The sequence below is a fragment of the Lepidochelys olivacea genome (assembly GCF_965140295.1).
Source record: "Lepidochelys olivacea isolate rLepOli2 genome assembly, chromosome: 10".
Taxonomy (NCBI): Eukaryota; Metazoa; Chordata; order Testudines; family Cheloniidae; genus Lepidochelys; species Lepidochelys olivacea.
The window spans coordinates 49,990,680-50,011,341 of NC_140420.1; the positions used below are offsets into that span (position 1 = coordinate 49,990,680).

The 20,662-nt window shown below is 39.4% G+C and overlaps 1 protein-coding gene across 2 annotated transcripts; it reads right to left on the reverse strand.

Annotated features, from left to right (window-relative positions):
* Positions 1–1,587: 1,587 nt before the first annotated feature.
* RCN2 (reticulocalbin 2) lies at positions 1,588–18,826 on the reverse strand. Of its 2 annotated transcripts, none has more exons than XM_084642327.1 (7): positions 18,444–18,824; positions 17,995–18,100; positions 15,581–15,777; positions 9,055–9,168; positions 6,842–6,938; positions 5,222–5,364; positions 1,588–1,853 (listed from the first exon to the last, which is right to left on the reverse strand). In XM_084642327.1, exons 1-7 carry the CDS (start codon positions 18,579–18,581, stop codon positions 1,701–1,703), a joined length of 948 nt encoding a protein of 315 aa, XP_084498453.1. In that variant the 5' UTR covers positions 18,582–18,824; the 3' UTR covers positions 1,588–1,700. The 2 variants fall into 2 exon arrangements, with proteins under 2 accessions (XP_084498453.1, XP_084498454.1); XM_084642328.1 differs by lacking the exon at positions 1,588–1,853 and adding an exon at positions 1,865–2,674 and having other exon boundaries at positions 18,444–18,826.
* Positions 18,827–20,662: the final 1,836 nt, after the last annotated feature.

Consider the following 20,662-nt stretch of genomic DNA (forward strand, 5'->3'; position numbering starts at 1 on the left):
TTCCTTCACAGTGCCTCCTGCATGCTGTGGAAGAGCTGTTCAGCGGCATGCAGGAGGCACTGGGAGGGTGGGGGAGGAGCAGGGATGAGGTGCACTCAGGGGAGGAAAGAGGCAGAGAAGAGGAGGGGTGGAAAGCGGTGGGGCCTTGGGGGCAAGGCCTGGTGCTGAGCAGGGTTTAAGCATCCTTGGGGAAAATTAGAAACCAGCTTGCGGGGGTCTGTGACAAAATTTAAATCAAAATGGGGATCCTTGGCTTGCTAAAGTTTGAGACCCGCTGACATAGAGCATGAAAATAAGGGAGTTTTTTTTATATAATGTATTTAGCAAATAAATTTTTTCCTTTAAAATTTTGTAATAATTAAATTTTTTCCACCACTCAGATTTAAAAGGCGTTTTAACATTTTTGGTACTTAGCCTTCAGCCTCAGTTTCAGATTACCACCGAAAGTGAAGGGTGCTCACATTCTAATACTATTTATGGGCTATTTCACCCCCACCAAAATAAGGTATTAGATTATTACTCTAAAAATATTAGTGATATGATTGCAGAATCAGTGCTTTCTTTCCAGTTTATTTTAGCCCAACATTCCATTTTTATAAAAAAACATTATCCCATTCCATAATTCCAGGTTTTGTTCAGAAAAATCTCAAATGCATGGCTCTTCTTGAATCTTCTGTCAAGTTCAAATGACATATTCAGTATATAATGGCTGAGGATGCTACTTTATTTCATGGGTGGAATTCCACTATGTTGAAGATAACCCCTTATTTCTCCTCTTATGTTAACTATATCATATTTTTCTTAACTGGCACAGAAAAAAAGGAACAGTGCATCAGTTGATATACAACAGATATAGGAATACCACAGTTTTCATTGGCAATACTGTAAATGGATAAATGTTAATGTCTCATTAGATGGGGCACCTCTTATTATCCCTTAATAAATATACTACAGTAGTTGCTTTAGGTGATCAGAGATTAGGAATAAATTTAGAAAAGAAATATAGAAAGATGGAGCATTTAACTGTTTTAATCTGACAAAGAGGGTTCTGACACTGAAATACTACATGTACCTCTAATGATGTAGAATTATACATTAAAAATAATTACTATCTGTACAGATGCAAAAATATAAGGTTTTATCTCATACAATTAACCTGGTATAGAAATCATTTAAAAATAAGCAGAAACCTCTTGAACAATTGAGGTATTAATCCTTTTGAATGTTCCTCCAAGGGTATTAAATAAAACATCTTTAATAGTGAATCTAAACATTGCTCCTTCTGCCCTCCCCCCGCAATTTCTGAAAAACGTTAACTACCTAAATAAATGATTAGTAATTTTTGCTTATCTCACACATTCTGCCTTTTTTCAGAATCAGACTCTTCAAGTATGGTAGTACAACTCATTTCACAATACAATACTAATCATATAGATTATTTGAGAATGTTTTTACTTTTTCAGATGCCAAAAATGCTAATGCTGCAATTTGAGTAATACTAAATATTTCAGACTAGTTCTGAAGGCTGAAAAGGTCTATGAAAACTTGCAAAAGTACTTAAGTAATTAAATTTAGAATGCAAAACACTTACACAAACACTAGTATATTATAATCACACAAAGTAAAACTTACAATGCAGCTTATAAATTTGAGTACCCTAAAGAAAAACTCCAGAGGCAGCAAGATCACAAATGAGTAAACTAAAGTTCTTGATGGTAGAAACGTTCATCATGGAGCTGCCTGCCATAATCTGTTGCTTCACTTGTAAGGAACAAATCCTCGTTCTCAAGAATCTCTGCTGCAGAGAGCTTTTTATCATCATTCAAATCCATTTCTTCTATCAGATGAAGAGCCTTTAAAATAAATGGAACACAATGTGTTTTGTCCAGTAAGCTGACGCTTTCATTTATGAATATGCTTTTAGCACTGATTTCTCCAATTCCTACCATTATTTTAAAAGGGACTGTTGTAACACAAAATGTCTGTCACCTTTGAACCAAAGATCAATTCCCTTTGTATGTTTAAGGCACTGTCACTTCCCCCTCAATAGTTGAAACTGCACATTTAGAATACGGGTTTGTTTTTCACAGTTCTTCTTCCGTCTTGTAGCAAAGTGATAATGCTGAATGTCTAGCCTCACTCAATTCTACAGCAATTTAGCAATATCAAACAGGATCAAGCAGAAGAAGATAGTATTAAAACAAATCTCCACAAGCAGCAAAAGACAATGAAGAGTCTTACTGGAAGAGCAAGTTTCTTGTTTATTCCCCTGGTCAATGTGTGTTACACATTCACCTTTTTGCCAGATCCAGAGAACAAGTCTGTTTCATCTCCCAACCACAGTGCTTCAGCTCAGTCTATCGGCAATTTTACTTTTACCTCTGGAGGTCCCCAGTGTGCTGATTAAAATGGCCACCATCACATAAGTGGGGCATCATCCAGGATTTGAACTCCTGTGATGCTTGTAATGAACTTGCAGAGGAAGTATATAATCCACTGGTCAGCATATGTCAAATGTCCACCTCTGTGCCTGATCCACACAAGATGCACAGCTGTTACAACTCTCAGCTACAGAGCCTGGCTCTTTAGGTCAAGCTGTAGATACTCCTGTTTTCAGCTCTGGACATCCCTAATTTGCTGGTCACACTTGCATATTTTCTTCTTTAATTCTGACCTAGTTTATGGTTTGGATAAGAAAGTTAAAAATCTGAGTCAAATATTTCTCCAGTATTTGAAGATGGCTAGTTTAAAATATCTGAGGTACAGAGCTGCAGCTGAATATTCTTTATATATTTATAATCAGTTTAAAAAAAAAAAACTTTGAATTTCAAAATATATGAAGAGATTCGACCATTACACAGCAGCTTTCCCATTAAAGACATGGAACACTTGCCTTCTAAAAGAAAATACTTTTACCTTCAGTCTTGGAAGTGGGGAAATAACAGTTCATAAAGCTGTATCTGTCCAAGTGATGTGTACACACAAGAGCTTCAACCTTGGATAATGTCACTCTCCCCACCCCCACACCACAAGGCCAAAGCAAAAATCTTGATTTTCAGAAATGTCTGAGATAGCCAGGTTAAAGAAAAACAAAACAAAAACCAAACAACCATGTGCTCAGAAAGTACAGTAGATAGTTTGCAGATAGTTCACAATCCTAAACCTCATTCATTTGAACAGTACAAAAGCAAGTAAGTTCAGTAAGTTCAGCAGTAAGATAAAAAAAGTTGAAGAGGCATAGCTTGCTATGGGTTTTAAGCAGGTCTCACTCAAGACAACTGAGTTCTGTTTAAAAGCAAAACAAGTTACATTATGTGTCTCCAAGACAAAAATTTATAACCTAGCACAGCAGTCTTCTCTCCTCCTGTCACTTCTTGGAAATGTAGTATCTATTCTTGATGGGTAGGTACTGGAGCAAAGGTTTAAGAATATTAGATGGTTTTCAAGCTGCAGATCTTACAATATCTACACACATTGGTAAATTAAGGAGAAAGGCATACTATCCCTGGTTTTATTGGTTTGTCTCAACCGACAAACTGTTTTTTGGGGTTATGTAGCTACTAGCTTAAATACATAATCACAAAGGATTTGAGAAAGAGAAATAGTAAAGTCAGCCAAAAATATTTTAAAAAATTAATGACAATGCAGGGACCAAGAGTAGCATTCTACTAAAGCAAAAGATTGAACTGTTAGTCTAAGGGGAATGAATGTGTGGGATTTTGGTAATCTAGTGGTCAAGCAACAAGAAGTCACTTGCAAATATCAAGCTGCAACTGCAAAACAACTTTCAAACTGCATCCAATGACTCATTCAGTGTCACCGTCTCTCTAGCCTGAAGGCTCTAGATTGAGCCCTTGGTACTGGAAAAGAAGACAGGTACCATGGTACAAACAATGTACTGAAATCTTTCAAAATTAAGCTGTCAGCTTTAAAAAATAATAATAATAATAATCAACTGGATAAGCAAAGAATTACTGAAAAGTTACAAGACCACCCAGGATTTAAAGAAACTACACAGAAAGAGACACAAAGCCAGTTATTCAGCAAGAATAATATGATCCTTGAAGAAAGAATGGAGCAGCCTGAAAAAAATCAGATTTGGGCAAGAAATCTCAGGATATTGGGGTTCCTGCTGACAAAGATTGATTGGACTTTTATCTTTGAAGAAATGTTATTTCAATCTTTTTGCAACTTAACCTCAAAAAAGGCCCGACACATTGAGAGCGAATACTGGGCTCCTGGCCAAGTTTTTTTTCTGGTGACAATACAACAAAGATGTTAAGAGGTGGCTTCAGTAACCATGCTTTCCAACACAGAGGAGGTGCTACGCTTTCTGACACAGAACATGCTGTCTGTCTCGGAGGCAAGAACAAAAGAGGATCTAAATATGAAGGGGGAAAAACACGTTCTTCCCTCCAATCTGAAATGTCAAATGATCTGATGCAGTCAAAAGAAGGAACAGTTGAATAATCAATATAAAGTTATTGGGGAGAAAAGGGAGAGTGAGGACCGTTTTCCAAAACAAACAATTTGGTTTTGGGACATTAAGTGCTTCAATTGTCTACAGGAAAAAAATCAGAGGAAGGAAAAACGGCTAGACGAAAAATCCATTTAAACTCCTTATAGCACATTACACCTAATTCAACTGATTTATTATTTTAAACTTGGATTATGGTATACTTAGGTTCTGTTTTGGTTTTATGTACTTAGGTTTCTATTACCCAAGACACAAATGGTAGCAACTTATTCAGCTAGATAAAGGTTAACAAGTTCTATCAGAAGAATGCATGTTATGGCTTCTGTATTAATGTTTAATTGATTCATGTTATCCATCTAGTACTTTGGAAAAATTTATCATGGTTTTGCTAAAAATACTGTATCTTCCATCAATTCAGACCGACTATTTACCTTTGAGAAATGCCACTGTATTAATTTTATATTCTGACCAGCATTCATATAGTCCATAGGAATTCCAACTGCTGCACTATGCAACATTTTTGTAACAATCGTCATTCTTTGTTAAGGTGAAAGTCATAATTTTATAAGAACTTTATGAAAAGCATTATTAGATGCTCTTTGGTTACTAAGATGTAAAATATACTTTTTTTTGTACAACAGACTAAATTAACGCAGCATATATTTGGTCATTTTACACAATAGCACAATATTTTCAAGAAGTTTCATTAAGTCTAAACAAAAGCCATGAACTCAAACCTCATACCTCCTCTTGTGCAATACCCTGATTATTAGGTACTACCCAAGTCAGCAGTTCTTGAGGGTTGAGTTTTCCATCATTATCCTTGTCATAATCATTCACAAATCGATCCTTCTCGACAAGTATCCATTCTGGATCTTCATTTGCAGCTAAATAAAAAGTATTTTTTAAACTTAAGACCATTCAATATCTTTGAGATTGTTTTCACCTCTTTTCTATCGCAAAAATTGACTAGGTTTAAGATTAAGCAATGTCACTACAGCAAGCATTACAGATCGTTGTCATTGAATTAAATCAACAAAACAATTTCCTATACAGACACTCCCCGAGTTACGCAATCATTCTGTTCAGGAAAGCCTTGCGTAACTTGAATTTTGCAGAACTCGGAAATGTATACCCATACGATACGCAAAAATTTCCGAGACTCAAAACTCGTACTTCTGGCTTATGGAACTTTTTCCGTAAGTGTGAATTTGCGTACGTCAGGTCTTGCGTAACCTGGGGAGCGTCTGTAGATGTAAACAGAATTAAAAACAAAGCTTACAGTAATGGAACTTTAAGGTTACAACCTTAAAATTAAAGTCGAGAAATGTAATGAAGGATACAATCAACTCAATCATCACACTTTGAAACAAAAGTGTTTTACTTACAATTGTAACACTGCTTAATCTAACTGAAATAGATTAAGCATTTCTGAAATAGATTTGTGTATTTGGCAATTACTTTACACATTTCTCTGCCTCTTCAATAAAATGTATTTTAAAGAGTAACCATTTGTTAGACAATTTTTTCCTGGTAACAAATTTTATAGTGAACCATTAGCTGACACCTTATGAAACCTCATCAAAAGAAGCTGACATCATACAGAAGACTGAAAAAATAATCAATTCAGAAACAGATGTTTCCACTGTATATAAGGCATGGGTGAGGTCTCTTTCCTTTTTCCTCATTAAAAAGGATGCCTGTATGCAAACAGACTCTTGTTTGAGCTCAGCGGCCCCTGCTGTTGAAGTCAAACTTGCATCATAACTGGATGCTGCAGAAATGGACTCTTCAGGTGGGGCAGGCTATAATTATGAAATGATCAACGGGTTGCCTACCTACTTTATATCAATCATCTGGCAGAGTTTAAGGTTTGCTTGAAAACTAGCCATTAAAAAAAAAAAAGTTCCTGGTACTAATAGCTGCTTCGGAGTCACCCCTGAGAATCTGTGGTTTTATAACCACGTTTTTTGTTTGTTTTTTTAAAGTGTTTTTCTCCTCCCTGTTGTAGCGTGAAAGCATCAAAAATGCCTCCCTCACCCTATAACTTTAGAGGTGGAGAGGCTTTGTCTCAGACTACAAGGAAAGGAAGCCCCTTTAAGGATTCCAAGCACACCCCTCCTCTTTCCTCAGGGGCTTGGGAAAGGGGAGTAGCAAGGGATGGGAGGGGAGAGAAGGATTCCTAGCTGACTGACTGGATTCACTAGCCCCTGTGCACCTAAATGGCATAAGCCTCTTCCTCTGCACCCAGGAGCCTGGGGAATGTTCTTTGGTTAGGAGTTTAAAAACCAAAACAGCCACCGTGCCTTAGAAGGCACAAAGAAGCCTCTGTTCATTACGCCCCCACCCCCGTATTTTACTTACTTGGATCTCTTCTGTAGTCACCAAGGAACTCTTCCAGGCTCACAAGTCCATCACCATTTTTATCATGTTCTTCTAAAGCCTCCTGAATGACAAATTCCTTTTGTGCGCATATGTATATGTGACAGAAACATTAGTTGGTAAAAACTTAACATTAAGAAAACCAGCAATATATCGTTCTATAGGACTAAAAGAATGCATCCCATATTCTAAACACTTATTGGTTTCAAACAAATTTCTCTTTCCGTGTAGAATAGTGCAACAATTAAACAGTCACAAGTCCAGTCCTGGAGGGAATTAAGTCCACACTGCATATTCATTTGACTTTTAATGCAGTCACATTTTACTGAAATCAAATCCGAAAGGGATGCTTGGATTTGGAATCCTGGAATTGAATTCAAGACAATAAATATGAATATGAAATATAAATTTAAAAGGGGCACTGCCACCTATTTGAACAAAATGGATCACTTTTCTCTATTGCTTCCAATTTGGTAAAATACCTTCTGACAGTAAAATTATTAGCGAAACTTTTTAAAAATGATCTGCCCTTTGACACTATATTTTTCAATGGAGTTAAAGCCAATGTGCCTGCTTGTCTAGTTTTACCACGCCTTGTTTGTTCACCAATATCACCAGTCATGTCACACAAACTGATGCCAGGTTTGCTTTGTGCTCCCTCTGGTGGCTGGCTCTGCAGCAGCAAAGAACTAAATATTACAGGTTCTATAGAGGAAAGAAGCTATTTCTTTTCAATTTCTTGGCAAGAAAGTACCAAAACAAAATCCCCAGCATATTTAGATTAAAAAAAATTATAGACCTCAGATCATAAAGATGTACCCATTTAAAAATCATACTTGTGAGTGAAAATGTTTCATCTATCTTTATAACTACTTAAAATTACTATAACTAAAAGATTAGGATTTTTTTTCATTTTATTCAAAATCCTCTCAAAAGAAAGTGTTTCACTGTTATGTGTGCATAGCCAGTTTTACTGTTTGTATGAATCTTTCATACAGCACTAAGAGAAAGGAAAATATTTTTTAAAAATAGGAAAATATGATTGTGAAACCACAAAAGTTAGCATGGAAATACAGGAGCTAGTGTGGTAGCTGAAACTTTTAAACTCTTTGAAACTGATAAGAATTCAACTTGACAAGATCTCTTTAAAAGTAGATCAAAATTAACTTAAAGAATGTAAGTAACTTTTTAAACAAAAGCATCAAACATACACAAGCAGCTGAAATGCATCCTTCATCTTGAAACTAAGAATTCACTTCTAATTGAAAACGGTTTTACCAGGCTAGGAAATCTCACATTCTCACTCAGGCCAGTCATCCAAACCTAGTCAATTCAAGTGAATGAAATTAACGTACTACTTGCTCATCTACATTTAGAACTCTTAGGACTTTCCAGAGAAGTTGATACTAGTACGGACCTGTTGATACTAGTACGGACGAAGATGCTATGTTCACCTACAGTCTGCTAGTGTTAGTGATGATGATCATAAAATTGATGAACAAATGCAAATGACTAAACTCCACAATCAATATATACAGTGCATAAATAAGTAGGGCTTAATTTTAAGACTCTTTGTGTGAATTGGACTGAGCATATCTTTTGACAAGTGATCGAACAATTTTTCCCAGCCTGGCTGGTGCATATAACAATGCAAGCTGAAACAGTTTCTGCTACATTTGCATGCAGACTCATTTTAAAAAACAACACAGTAATTTATGCCCTCTCATCTCAGCTAGCATCAAACCTGAAGGTTTATCTGTAGTCAGAAAAGTGACTTTCTGCATCCCTTTTAGAGGGCTGAGTATTCCCTTCACTTAATCCTTTCCCATGCCAAAGGCTTCTTCTTAAGATGATCTACATCTTTCTGATGGGGACTCTTTTCCAAGTTAGACCTGACTCCCCCATCATAAACAGAACACTCTACAGCACTATTCCCAACCTAAGGGGAGAATCATCTAAACCCAAGTCTTGTATGACAATTTAAAGCATCTCCACTACTCTACTGGGTAGACTCCTGAACCCCAAGACTAAGGACTAAGATATTTGCACATCATATATGTATGTTCTTCAAGAGAAAGGAATAGTAGTTGTTCAGAAGCAAGTTTTCCAAGGTTCGTTGGGCTAAAGACAACCATTAAAAGGTGCAGCCTCGATTCACATTAACCTTTAGAACAAACGTTTTCCCAAAGTCTTACCGTCATATACTCAGCTTCTTCAGGATGCTCAAAAGCAATAAATTCATTCAGATTCAGACCAGGAACTTCATCTCTATTGGCTTTTTCAAACCGCTTCTTGTCCTTTAAATGAAGCTTAAAAAAAAGATTTCAGAAAATAGACCTGATTAGATCACTTAATGAAGCAGAACAACGGACATCCACAGTAACTGGTTTACAGCTAGAAAACACTGTATTACTTTGTTTCACATATGGGTATAACAGAACCTGTTATGTCTACACTAACATAGCTCATGCAGAGGTAGAAGAGGAGTGCTCTTCGTTAAGGTAATTTATTACAAGAAGTGTGCATATGGAAACCTGCCACTTTTAGATTCCAAGGGAAGACTTTTAAAAGAAGGTTCCTGGCCCAGGCCTCAAATGAAAGAGAGGCAGCGTGACCAGACCAAGCAGCAGGTGTATTCTTCACACACATTACTCCTCCAAAATTCACCAATGCAACCACAAGCACTAATCCAGATCATGGCTAGCTGCATAAATTGAGCCCCAAACTACCGAGGGTAGTACAATAATTATGGTAACCATTACAATGTCAGAACTTTCCCTTTAAAACTTTTCACCCTATGCACCTGATTCTCATTTACACCAAGGCCCCTTCACACTTCTCTGGCAATGTAAAGGAGCCTTAAAGAAGGTATAAGTGTAAAGAACTTATCTGTCAGAGGGGTATATGGATTCTTTAATGCAAGGAAGAATCAGGCATAGTGCTTCTGCACATAGTTCTAATGGAAGAGTGAATTCTCCAATCTGTTGTGTGATTAGTGTACACTTTAAAAAAAATAATTTTATTATGCAGTATGTGCAAGTGGGTTAGTATGAGAACCTTTCATATTTCCTGACTTTGTGGTTGGTTTGTTTTTGCATTTAATAGTGAACAGTCTCATAAGCCAATTCCGGTTTGTGTTTGTTTTTTTTGGAGAGGAAAGTATAATAAGGAAAAGCCCAGTGTGTCTATAACTGATCCACTCAAGTGTGTTTGAGGGTTAATCAATGCTTGTAAAGTGTTTTTTGATCCCAGGATGAAAGGGGTTATTAAACAGGTGCAATTAATTATTTTTTATCCATTTCAGATTAATAGTCACAGTATATAGGGATAAGTAAGCCTACATCAGCAAGCTATGAGAGGTCACAAATACATTAAATATAATCATGCTTACTAAAGAGGAAGAGAAATTAATTCCTCACTTATATCCCTCATTTGCTGGTACATCTCTAAATGAAGTTAGGCTAACCTAGAGCAACAAGGCATGACATTCATAGCAAAGTAAGAAAAGAAGATAGTACAGAAGATTTAAAATCCTATATAATTATTTCTGCAACATATAGTTATTTTAACCAATGAAATGTTGATCTTAGCTATGGGTTAAATATTAAAACAACTCCGAGTACTGATTACATGAGACAGTACACTTAGAAAATCTATTTTGAGGAGTGGAAAACAAGACTGCCACCCTTTACTAGATTGATATTTTACCTTCTTTAGAATTAGCTATTAAACAAAAATAACTCCATAACAAAATAAAATTCTGAGTGGAGAAATAGGACAACTGCTCAAATCACAGTAAACATTTAAAACAATTACATTGACATATTTCAGTTGCATGGGAAAAGTGTGTGTGTGGGGGGTGAACTAGTGGGAAACCAAGATACAAACAAAATATTAGTGTGGGGAATGATAAAGCTTTATCTCCCTCAAAGTGTCATACAGTATTATATATATATGCGCTGTTATATCTGACACTAATGGTCTATAATCTGGTTGACAGTTCCATTTGATAGAATTCTTCTTAATTTATTTAGAATGCAGTGTAGCTATGTGGTTAAGTGACTTGCAAAGTTATTCTGAGTTTGTTCACTTCCTCAGTGTGTAAGAGTCATGGTCCAAGAAGATCTACTTTGGACTTGGCTGGCTTCTGTCAGCACCCCATGCACTCATGATTTTTAAATTAAAAAATAGTGGCTCTGACACCTCCTTTCAACCAAAAATCCCAAGATGAACTTACACACTCATATACTGCTGTTTTGGGAACAAACAATTTTGTTGTATGTGTTTATAAATAAGCAACTTGAATGGAAGCTGAGACTTTCCTATGAGTGATTCTTAATATATCTTTTTCACTCTCTCCTCTGCTATTGGTACATGAAGGAAATACTTCAGAGAAGTTATTAATTAAAAGCAAATCTCATACTTGCACATGTGATATCACTAGGCTTGACAGAACTTGAATAATTTTTTCTAATTTCAACAATACTGATTTTTGTTTTTAAGATTTTTTTATACAGATAAAGATTTTCATTTTTGCAATTACTGGAAATTGAGGGGTGGGGTGGGGAAGGAATGGGACAATGCTGATCCCAATCTCTGCAGGTGCAAAGTGCAGGGCACGTTAAGGTCTTGCTGAAGAAGAGCAGAGACCTGTGGCTTGGGCTACGAAGAGGACAAGTCCCCTGCTGCATGTGGACAGAGCCATTCAGCAGCAGCGTGGCTTCCCCTACAGCTAGGGGCTTGTCCTCTTTCTCTTCCTGACAGTCCTTGCTGGGGGCGGGTCTCTGATACTGCACCCCATATTCTTCATAGTGATATTACTAGGATATAATTATAGCATAATTATATATTTTATGCAAGATAAGTCATGTGAGGTATCATTGGAAAGTTATGATTTGCAGACTGTTACTGTTGACTGGGGTTTGCTTTTTGTCAATTTAATTGTCAGCTGGAAAAAAAAAATCGACTTTTACCAACATCTATTGGTTAAAAATCTAATACTGCCAAGCCTAGGTCTGACCAGCTAGAGTGTTAGGTACTACAGAAATAACATGATCAAGTTGCTGACTAAGTTTCAGAATGCTGAACAAATACCTTTTGAATGCCAGAGGTAATGGACTATCTGGAGAAAACAGACATAAAAAATTGGGGGTTTTCCCCCCACCTTAAAAAACAAACCAGCCAAAACAGTATTTCAGATATAAAGAATTTAGGCAAGTAGATAGCACTGATAACTTATCATTAGGTGTTTGAGGAAAGACATCTTGTCATGGAGAAAATAATCTAAAGTGCAGAATTAATTCAAAATTAAAATTATTCACTGAATCTAATACATAGGTACAAATTATCACAATTTAAAAATCTACTCCACACAAATTTGAGAATATACGGAACACTATGTAATGGATTATGTGGTTAGACAGAGGAGTCTAGTATGAATATAATCATATAAATTTACAATTTACCAGTTACCTAAATTCAACCGTCTCTGAAGTAGATACTGAGCAAGTTCATTAGTGCTGGAAATAATATACTGGTTAGGAAAAGGAGTAAGGAACAAGTCTGAGGGAATTTAGGTAAAACAAAATATCAGAACTGGAATTTATTACAACACCCAGGGCTAACAACCTCACAAATGCTACCACAGGATATTTAATTACCTCAAGCGATGGGAGCCTCTCTCTCATCCAAAGACAAGGCCTTCAAATGCCTAGGGTTATCTGTGGAAATGTCTTATCCAACTAGCCCAACCCAGTTTACGAGATAGGACAAGACCATAGCTTCAGGTGGTACAGCGGACAGTAAAATCAGGAATCAGATTTTTCATGAAGGTATGATATAAGAACTAAACTGTAGGAAAGTGTCAATCTTCTACTTATTTCACAATGCATAGCAGTTAGGACAATGGAAACATCAGTAAATTAAACTTAAGAGAAACAGCTGCAGCAAGTAAAGCAACACCTTGCAGATGGGAAGGGGGGAGCTGAGTCCAGGATAGGGCTAATTCTTTCCTTGCTAACACAGCCCGGAACCAGAATCACCCCTTCTGGAGCATCAAGCACCCTGAGGCATGGGGATTTGGGGAAGAGAGAAACTCCTGAGTGGAGCCAGCCCAAGACTCAGAGCCTGGCTACTCTTGCGAGTTAGACCGCATTAAAGCAGCCCTGGGTGCCCTAGCTCACTACCCGTCCACACTGGCAAGGCACGTAGAGCGCTCTGACTCCACAGCTAGAGTGCTCCTGGTGCTCCACCTCAGCAAGAAGATTAACGTTTGTTGCGCCTTGGCTGAAACGCCTGGGTGTCAGTGTGAACGAAGCATTGCATTACTGCACTCTGATCAGCCTCCGGAAATGTCCCATAATCCCTTTAAGTCAAGTGGCCACTCTTCTCATTGTTTTGGAATCACTGCAGGAATGCAAATATGCCATTTGAAAGCTCCCTTTCTGACAGCTGGCTGCTTATCGGCTCCGAGACAAAGCAACCATTACTATGGAATACTTGGGGGGGGGGGGAGAATCTGCTGCTGTCTGAGCTTACAAGATAGCATGCTGACATGCTCTCAGCCCCCCCCAAAACCCACTCTCTCCTCCCACATACACACAACACGCTCGCTGTCACACCCCACCCCCATTTGAAAAGCATGTTGCAGCCACATGCACGCTGGGATAGCTACCACAATGCACTGCTCTCTGTGGCCATTGCAAGAGCTGCTAATGTGGCCATGCCAGTGCGCTTGTAGCTGTCAGTGTGGACATATTGCAGCGATTTCCCTACTGCGCTCTACAAAGGCTGGCTTAACTCAAAGCGCTCTACATCTGCAAGTGTAGCCATGCCCTCAGAGGACAACAAATACAAAGGCAGCTGCAGCATGATGTCAGGCACTAATCATTAGACTACCTTCTGACTTTGGACACTCCCTCTCTTATGCTTATTGGCCGTTTGCTCTAACACCTCCTGCTCCCCTGTCCCAATCTTCCACGTCCACCTCCCTCTTCACTCTTCCCTACTGCCTTTCAATGTCCCCCCTCCCCCTGCCTTTGTCTTTCCATTTAGCTGATCACCTCTTAACAAAAAGCTCTACTTGAAGGGGGAAAAAACAAAAAGCCACCCTCACATCACACCAAGCACCCTCCAAAAAGAAAAACATATTAAGGATAACATGACATTTGCAAACCATCACTCTGTTCCCATGTTACCTCTCTTTCCCAAACCATTTGTCTGTTATTCTGGTTGCACAGAGCCTAGCACAATGGGGCCACATTCTTGGTTGACCTCTGAGTGTTACTACAATACAAATAAAGAACAGATGGGTATAGTACATAATTAGTATTGTACAGAAATGAAACAGTGGTCAAAACTTTGGGGGACCAGTTAAAAGTGTATTGCTTGTAGAAAGATTTTGAGTTGTATTTAAAAGGGAGAGGGAATCCATGAAGGTCCCACCAAATGTGGGAAATGAGGGAGGGGAGACTTACAGTTTAGACTTGGAAGAGCAGATGTTGGGAGAAATGGATAAAGCTGTGGCCCGGAAAGGTCTTGTAATCTAAAGGATTGTCCACACTAGGGAATTTTTCAGATTTCCCAGCCACAATGAGAACTGTAGTGTAGACAGGGCTTTGGCTGTTGCCACTTTTTAACACCATGCTATCTAACCTTGCTGGAAGCAAGTCTAATTAACACTTTGCAGTCAACAGTGTCAGCAGCCTTTCTGTACTACAGAGTCCCAACATTGTTTACAGGAGTTTAGCAGATTTATGGTGATATGGCTGAAGGGTACAACAGATCTACACTCTCTATCAGAATGCACCAAAGCAATAGGTGGCATAGGCCCGATTCAGGAAAGCACTTAAGCATCTGCTTAAGTACTTTACTGGACTGGAGCAATAATGAGCAATTCTCTGCCGAATAAATTAACAATGCAACAGATTTAGTCATTTTATTAGTTAGAACAGAAGTAAGCGCCTTGTTATAGAACTTGCTTCAGGACACGGTCAGCAACTTTGACAAATTTCTATAGAAATAGCAAAGCAAAGAGGAGACATAATGTAGCATGCACACACACACACCTATGATTTTATCAACTGGATTATTCATTTTTATAGCACCCATCACCATAATATCTGGGCCCTAGACAAGGTTCCCTTTGACAATATTTTGTATTTTTTCCCCTTTAGCTCACTGGGCCAGGAGATACACTGAAGTGAATAGTATTCTCATAACATCAGGAAAGGGTATGAACTCATTCTTTGGCTTATGCCCTAAACTCTAATTAACGGGGGCTAGGAAGAAACTTTTCCTATGAGCAGGTTATTCCATAGTTGCTTCTACAGGTATCTTGTACCTTCCTCTGAAGCAGCTGGTACTGGCTACCATCAAAGACAGGATAGCGATTAGATGGGTCACTGGTCTGATCCAGTATATTTCCACCTTACATTGCCAAGTGAGGCATCAACTGAAGTGTGGCTTCTAGGATTCCATTACCAATATATTAGTACCCTACTCAATTCTCAAATGTGGCTTGTTGTGTCATTCATTTTGTTGGCAGGAATGTCAATATTTTATTACCTTTTCACTATTCAGCTAGTCCAGGCAGCAGAAAATGTTCAGTCTGTTTACCAGCTCTGACTGTGTTTAACGATGCAACAGAATAAAATGACTAAAGAATCCAACACCGCTGCCATTTGCCTCTGCTTTGTGAAAGCTGGTGCTGGAGTATCTTACCTGTCTAAATGATTCTTCTTCTTGATCTTCCAGGAGAGTATTCTCATCGAAGTCAATTAGACGATCATACATTTGAATGTTGTACTCCTCCCAAGATACTAATCCATCACCATCTTTATCATATTCACCAAACTGTTGTTTAGCCTCCTGCGTAACATAATGCTTAAAAGACTGCTGGATCCATGAACTTAGCTCATCTGTGGAAATGCCACATAATGCAATGAAATCTTTATTTTAACCTTTTTTTTAATTGAAAAAGCAATTACAGTAAATGTTGCATTTTCTACATTCCTAAACAGCATTAACAAGGTCTCTTCACATTCAAACAGTGGAAAATTTTACTTGTTAAAATAATTACATGCAATCACGTAAACAGGGCTTCAGTTGTGCCACAGAAATCCACTTTCTATAGGATATTCCTGTTTTTCATGCCAGCCAAGAGAGAGAACCAACCAGTGCTAAAATCCTATGTTATTCCCATGTAGCAGTACTTTCTCCATTAATACTATTAGTAGCATGAAACTGATTACCATCATGATGCCTATTTCAAATTGTTTACAGGGCTAGAAAATACATGAGGAACAGTATAGTTTAACCAAAATCTGTGGGTACAAAAGGCATACTGTGTAAAGACAACTTTCTGCAAAACAAAATTCAACCATTTTAAAAAGTATTCAATATACCAGATTTTTGCATTCTGAAAAGTGTGACAAGCACAAATTATAAATGAGTACAATACATACAGATATATAAATCCATCAATAACCCCTAAAGTTAATTATCCAAAAGAAAATACTACCAAAGGATTTCCACTTAAAATGAGCCCCAACTAGGCCTTATAAATTTTGGAGTAGACATTAAGCTTTGTTTTTCAAGGAAATATAGCAATTAACAAAAACCCCACACCAAGATGTAGCCAATTGGCAAGTTCTCCCTCTTATACTTATATGTCTTAACCACCCAATTAAAATGAATATTTCCCAAGATCATATTTTCAATAAATTAAAAACCCCAAAACGCATGCATGCACATTTATGCACTCACACCCTTCCTATTATTAGAAAAAGAATCTCTAGTCAAAGCCATTAAATTCTAGTGCAATTCTGAAAAGTGACAAATGTAGTCTGAAATGGCACCTTTTTATTCAGATGATCTGCACTCCCACCGTTTCACAGCAGTCTCTTACGCTAAAATAAGTTTGTGTTACTTTATTCCTTTTAGCAATACAAAACTAATACAACTTACAGGGGGGGGGCCCTGTGAAGTTAAGTTGCTCAGCCTTTGGCTTCAGCCCTGGATGACAGGGCTCAGGGTCCCAGGCATCAGCCCTGTGTGGCGCCCTCGGCCTCAGTGAGTCTAATGCCAGCCCTGCTTGGCGGACCCCAGGGACCCTTGTTGAGAACTGCTGCTAGAGAAGAAACTTAAGAAGGAATTGATTCTAACTCTCTCTCTCTTAGCTGTGTTTACTAAGAAGGAGTAACAAGAGTAAAAAAGCAGAAACATCTTATTTTTGCACTGAAAGAATCAGATAGGATTCTGGATACATACAAGACAGTTACTTTGCAATCCCAAAGGAGTACCTGTGGCTCCTTAGAGACTAACCAATGAATTGGAGCATAAGCTTTCGTGAGCTACAGCTCACTTCATTGGATGCATACTGTGGAAAATACAGAAGATGTTTGTTTTTATACACACAAATCATGAAAAAATGGGTGTTTATCACGACAAAAGGTTTTCTCTCCCCCCACCTCACTCTCCTGCTGGTAATAGCTTATGTAAAGTGATCACTCTCCTTACAAGAATACTGCACAGGCTCAAGGGAGACATGTTGTAGGGACTGCCAAGTTTAGACACCTGGTAACTAAAGAACGGACCTTACCAATGGGGGCAGATAGAAAAGAAGTGGGGAGAATCCCAACAGTGAAGACACCCTCTTTCATATCACACTCTAGCCAGTATTTGTTAGATATACATGCAGCTGCCCCCTTCTGGCAACTGAAAGTGAGACTCTCTCACACCAGAACTTTTTGATTGTATCTCTGCTACCTGTCCCTCCATCTCCACATTTTGAGTCTTCCTCTCCTGTTAACAGCTCCACTGCTTGCCTTTCCTGCTTCCTATAGCTTTCCAGAATAGCAGAGTGAAATCAACATGTCAACTTTAACACTTAGCCACAGGAGAGTAGCAGTGAATTTGACCACTCACTTGTTACTACTATCTCTCTGCAATAGCTTCACAAAGCTATGAGCAGCAACAGAGACACACAACAGTGTCTGCAGACAAAGAAAGACACAGCTACGCTACTAGGTTTGCAACTCAAGATTTTTAAGTATCACACTGCACTATTTTCTCACCCCTACCCACTGTGTACATGAGTTTTTTCCAGTGACACAAAATCTGTGTGCAGCCCCTACCATCAGTAAGGAATCCATCGGAGTCCAAGTCAATTTTCTTTATGATGGCCTTCAGTCTCTTTTGCTGTTCTTCGGGACTGAGTTTAGCGTATTCCTCTGCTCCGTCCTTTGGAAGGAGAGAGAGAAAAAAAAACAACAACAGAACTAACACACAAAAGTCTGTTACAGCCCTGCCACTTCTGAACAGAGGGGCAGATTAAAATCTCTCCCCCCGACAAAAAAATAAATCACACAACAACCAGCACTAATTTAAAAAAAAAAGAGGGGGGGGGGAGAGCTCTCAACGGGATGGGTGTCATCTTTCAGTAGCGTTCAGAGCCTCCCGCCCCAGGAGACGGGCTGCTGCAGCTCTGGGACTCATCGCCCGGCGCCCGCTGGCTGCGGACTGGGCTCCAAGAAGGGCTCCGCGCTCCCCAGTGCGGGTCTGAGGGGGCTCCCGGGCCGCTCACCTGGCCTCCGAGCAGCGCCTCCCGGTCGTAGTCGGCCCGGTGGTCGCCGTCCACGTAGTGCTGGTCGCTGGGTCCCCCGCACGCCGCGCGCAGCACCCCGAGCACCAGGCCCAGCCACAGCAGCGGCGGGGGCCGCATCGCGCCCGCGTCTCCGCCGAAGGAGGAGCAGAGCTGGCGGCGGCGCTGCTGCCGTCCGCCCTGGCTGGCTGGCTGGCTCGACAGGCTGGGACCAGAAGGCTGGTGGGGGCCACCCGGCTGGCGGCTCGTTCGCTCGCTCGCTCTACGAAGACGCGGCTGCAGAGCCGGACACAGCGCCCCGCACCGGCTGCGAGCAGCCTCGGCAGGGAGAGAGGGGCTGTGAACGGAGCCGGGCTATAGCGGTGCCCAGCGACCCCAGGCCCCGCCTGGTTCAGAGCGACTTGGGTTCCGCCTCCCCCACCTACGCTGAGGGAGTCCGTGGAGTGCAGCGAGGAACAGACTTGCCGAGTCACAGCTCTCTAACCACAAGCCCCTACTCCCATGCTGAACTGCGAAGAGAGGACCCAGGAGTCCTGATGCCCAGTCCCCTGGTCTAACCACTAGCCCACACTCAGCCTGGAATTGAACCCAAGAGTCCTGGCTCTCCTGGATTAGGCCCATGTCGTTGCCATTCAACATCCTCCTTCCCACCAGAGCTCTTTAATTTACTATACCATTTAAAAAGGAAAAAATAAAACGACTTTGGACCCTGGGCTCACCGTCCCCCATCCCCCCCCGCATTGCCCCTGGCCCTCACTCCCTCCCCAGTCATCTTGCCCATCGCCCTTGGCACCCTCTGTCTCCCTACCCACCTGCCTATCCAGGGCTTAATTTGTGCCCTGGCTTGCCAGGGCTGAGTAAGTCTGCTGTGAAAATTGATATTTGTATGGTTGTTAATATAATTTTTCACAACCTCCCAGCTAGCTAGTAAGTCTGCTATGAAGAGTGATATTAACAAACTTACAAATATCAATTTTCGCAGCAGCAGGCTTACTAGCTAGCAAGTCTTTAAAAAAAAAAAGGCAACCGAAAGCAACAACAACAACAAAATACAAGGATGTACAAAGCACCTTATTTGTGTTTCTATTCTGTTTAGGTCCAGTAAAGAATAGAGAACTGTATGTCATTTTTATTATTGAGTCTGCAATAAAACCCTATATAAATAACTTATAATGATTTGGACATATAGATGTGCATATTTATTTGTTTTCCCTAAAGTTAATTAAGTATTTTAAGAAAATTTGTCATAATGGCCACCAGCAAGAGTTGGTGGCCGCACTTTGAGGCCACCAAAAATTTTATTGTGAGAACCCCAGAAGGTTTACTTAGACCAGCCTCTTAAGGTTCCTTCCAGCCTTACAATTCTATGGTTCAAAGAAAAGGATAAGTCCTGTAACTGTTCATCACTGTTTCAGAAAATAAATTAAAACTTGGTCAGTTTCTGTACTGGCGCTGACCATAATTTGTTTTTGCACTTTTGGCAAAACTGTGTTCAGACTAATTGAGCTGTACCCGCTGCTAACACCCAACAGCAACAAACCAAAGCATCTTTGCAGCATGTTTTAAGAGCTGTCAGGTGCACCACATACATTTCATGGTCCACAACTATTATAACAGATTTCCCAGATAACATTAATTCAGTGCAGATGTGTTACATGCAAGCTTATTTGCAATGTGGTCATGCATTGAGATGACCAAAGATAGGAAAAGGAGGAAATATGATTACAAGGGTAATAAAACAAACAGAACACAAACATGTTATATGTATATATATTAGGCAAAAAAGTACAGTTCATGAATAACACTTCCCAAGAGGGAAAACATAGGAGATTATATTCTCTTGAAAATTTGCTTGTGTCAAAGTGTTTCTCAACATTCTTAATTAGTTCTACAATAACATTTAGAGTCATTCTGCTGGGGTCAAGACTCTTCCATAATCTTGGTCATTTTAGAATTAGAAATGGTACCACAGGGAAAAAAAAGTTCTTGCCCTCTGTATTAGTGGAATTTTCTGATCAAACACCTGTGCCCTCAGATTAGGATCTACAAGGGACCAGTCCTTCATAAAGGTCTCTAAATTTTTACTGCTTAGTTTGCCTGATAATCATTTTAATATTCATATCAGAACCTTCCAGTTCACTGCAGGTAAGATTTCTGATCTGAATAATCTTTGATTTTACCGCTTTCTTCATCAATGCCAT